The sequence below is a fragment of the Phalaenopsis equestris genome, unplaced genomic scaffold, assembly GCF_001263595.1.
Source record: "Phalaenopsis equestris unplaced genomic scaffold, ASM126359v1 Scaffold000002, whole genome shotgun sequence".
NCBI lineage: Eukaryota > Viridiplantae > Streptophyta > Magnoliopsida > Asparagales > Orchidaceae > Phalaenopsis > Phalaenopsis equestris.
The window spans coordinates 25,475,722-25,478,792 of NW_018164444.1; the positions used below are offsets into that span (position 1 = coordinate 25,475,722).

The following is a 3,071-nucleotide window of genomic DNA, read 5'->3' on the forward strand; positions in this document are numbered from 1 at the left end:
CATATTCAACAAATCTCTTTTAAAAGCCACATCTGTCGAATGGAGGAGGCTAACTATGATCTGAAATGACGAAAATTTATCGTTTTTTGTGATACAACTTCTGGAGATGTTCACAAGACACCTTCACCAAATGAAATTTCTCCAGTTATTGGCGTTCACTGCAATCAAACTGAAGTTTACCGCCTTCTCAAAAGAAGCCTAAGTGCAGTGGCTGTTTGAAAACTACAGTCTAACTTTAAAAAAAAATTATAATAACCACCGTAATTTTTTAAATAGTAGCTTCTTTTGCAGCAATTTCACAACTGCTTCTTCAAACAGATGCGGCTATCCTAATCAGACCCTAAATGTATCAAACCTAGCAATATGAATTGGCAACTGTGAGTATTCTTTAGAGGATTCAGTGACATTGTACTTGTCAATAACTGAACCTTTGAAAACAAGTAAAGGCCTTTGATAATTCTTCTAATCGATCTTAGTTTGAGGTACTTATTAGTCCTTGTCTGTGTATTGCTAAGTTTGTCATGAGAGTTCTTTTCCTGATGATATCGTGGATTTGAGTGTCTTTGCTGACTTTCCACCAGTAGCATTTCGAATTCGAACTCATAACTCTAGAAATATATTTGAATTTTGAACACCTAGAGAAAATTTCTCTTTTCTCGCTATTTAAAATTACGTAATTTTACTTCATTCAACATTTATATGCAGGAAAATGGCAACGCAACAAATATGTTGGTGTTTCACTTGTTGGAAAGACGATTGCCATAATGGGATTTGGTAAAGTCGGATCGGAAGTTGCTCGACGGGCCAAAGGGCTGGGGATGCATGTTATTGCACATGATCCATATGCCGCTGCTGATCGTGCACACGCAATGGGAGTGGAACTCGTGACATTCGATGAAGCAATAGCAATGGCTGATTTCATCTCACTTCACATGCCCCTTACTCCTTCCACCAATAAGCTTTTCAACGATGAAACTTTTGCAAAGATGAAGAAAGGAGTACGTATAATTAATGTTGCTCGAGGCGGAGTGATTGATGAAGAAGCTCTTTTGAGAGCATTAGATGCGGGGATTGTCGCGCAGGTTGGTTTGCTATTATTTTCTGTGATATTATTTGTATTTTATCAAAGAGTTTCTTCCATTTGATGTTTTAATTTTTCCATCTTTTGAGCAGGCAGCTCTTGATGTTTTCACTGAAGAACCTCCATCACCTGAATATAAATTGGTTCTACATGAAAATGTAACTGTTACACCACACCTTGGTGCAAGCACCGCTGAAGCGCAGGTATAAATATGTTTTCATGAAGCTGGATTTATAGGTCTGTTAATGGATCCGAAACTTATTTCCTTTTGAACTCTTCGCTCTTCTTCATGGAACATGCAGGAGGGAGTTGCGATCGAAATTGCTGAAGCTGTTGTTGGAGCGCTGAAGGGCGAGCTCGCTGCTACTGCAGTTAACGCACCAATGGTCCCAGCTGAGGTATACAAGACAACTTTGATGTTTTCATATACTATTAGAAAGAAGGGAAATTCACATACATACCACACAATTCTTATCCATTTACATATCCCAACACTTGAAGCTTAATATTTACATTTATAATACCTTGGTATTAAAGAATTACGAACAATTAAATTTTTGAAGTGACATCAAAGATTTGAGTTTTATCTATGTAATTATGAAAGTTTAGGTGGTAGTACATGTAAATACATAAGAATTATGTGGTATCATGGTCTGTATGTAAATGCTCCCATGAACAATTATAGCTTGAGATTTCAGAATCTTAAATTATTTAGGAAGATTTACATGCATACAACTCAATTTCTATCTATTTACATATCTATAAACATCTAAACCTCAATTTTTACATATACATAGCCCCTTGCCTATGCATGAAAAGATTTATTTCACTTTCTTAAAATTTAAAATGGTGGTATTTTTTATGTGAAATGAAGAATTTACGTCGCATAAATGTAAAAAAGTAAAGTTAAGGTGTTCGGCATGTAAATACAGAATAACACAGGAATTGGATGGTATGAATGTAAATGCCCCCACTTTATAGCATGATAATAGTTCCCCAATACGGTTTCACACAGGTTATGGCAGAGATTTATAGCAGAGCTGACACCACATGATAATCGTTCCCCAATACGGTTTCACACAGGTTATGGCAGAGCTGACACCATATGTCGTTCTGGCCGAAAAACTTGGTCGGCTGGCGGTGCAGCTATTGACAGGCGGCGGAGGAGTTAAAACAGTAAAATTGAGCTATGCGTCTGCAAGAGCTCCTGATGATCTCGACACGAGATTGATCCGAGCCATGATCATCAAAGGTCTAATTGAGCCTGTATCCAGTATTTTCGTGAACCTAGTCAATGCTGATTTCGCTGCCAAACAACGTGGCGTTCGGATCACTGAAGAGAGAATTTTGCTCGACGGCTCGCCCGAGAGTCCCCTCGATTTCATTCAGGTTCAGATCGCCAACGTCGAGTCTAAATTCGCCAGCGCAATATCGGAGACCGGCGAGATCACCGTGGAAGGGAGAGTGAAGAATGGGATTCCTTATCTGACCAAAATAGGCTCTTTTCACGTAGATGTGAGCCTGGAAGGAAGCATCATATTGTGCAGGCAGATTGATCAGCCCGGTATGATCGGCGCGGTCGGAGGCATTCTCGGCGAGCAGAGTATTAATGTGAGCTTCATGAGCGTGGGAAGGATTGCGCCTCGGAAGCACGCCATCATGGCCATCGGCATTGATCAAGAACCCAGCAGAGAAACGCTTAGGCAGATTGGAGAGATTCCTGCCATTGAAGAGCTTGTTTTTCTTAAGCTGTAGGGTTATGAGTGTGACAGAGCTTCAGTGATGTTGCGTTTCTGGCGCTCCAGTTCTTGGATATTAGAGGCTGGCTGATCTTTAGCTGAGATTACAGACACTTTTGCGTTATGCTACTATTTCATTTTATATCAAAATATGAAATGATAAAAATTTATTTTGTGCGTAAATATATTTGCAGAGAATTATTTTCTTCAGAGGTCCTGCTTTATTATAGAAAATATTGTATACGGCAGAT

General features: G+C 39.2%; 1 protein-coding gene across 1 annotated transcript; it reads left to right on the plus strand.

Annotated features, from left to right (window-relative positions):
• Positions 1-705: 705 nt before the first annotated feature.
• Positions 706-3,071, plus strand: LOC110039453 (D-3-phosphoglycerate dehydrogenase 1, chloroplastic-like; the record flags this gene model as incomplete). Its single annotated transcript, XM_020744512.1, is given in 4 exon segments — positions 706-1,082; positions 1,174-1,284; positions 1,384-1,479; positions 2,165-3,071. Coding segments are annotated over 4 exon segments (1,256 nt in total), but the record flags the coding sequence as incomplete, so codon positions are not given.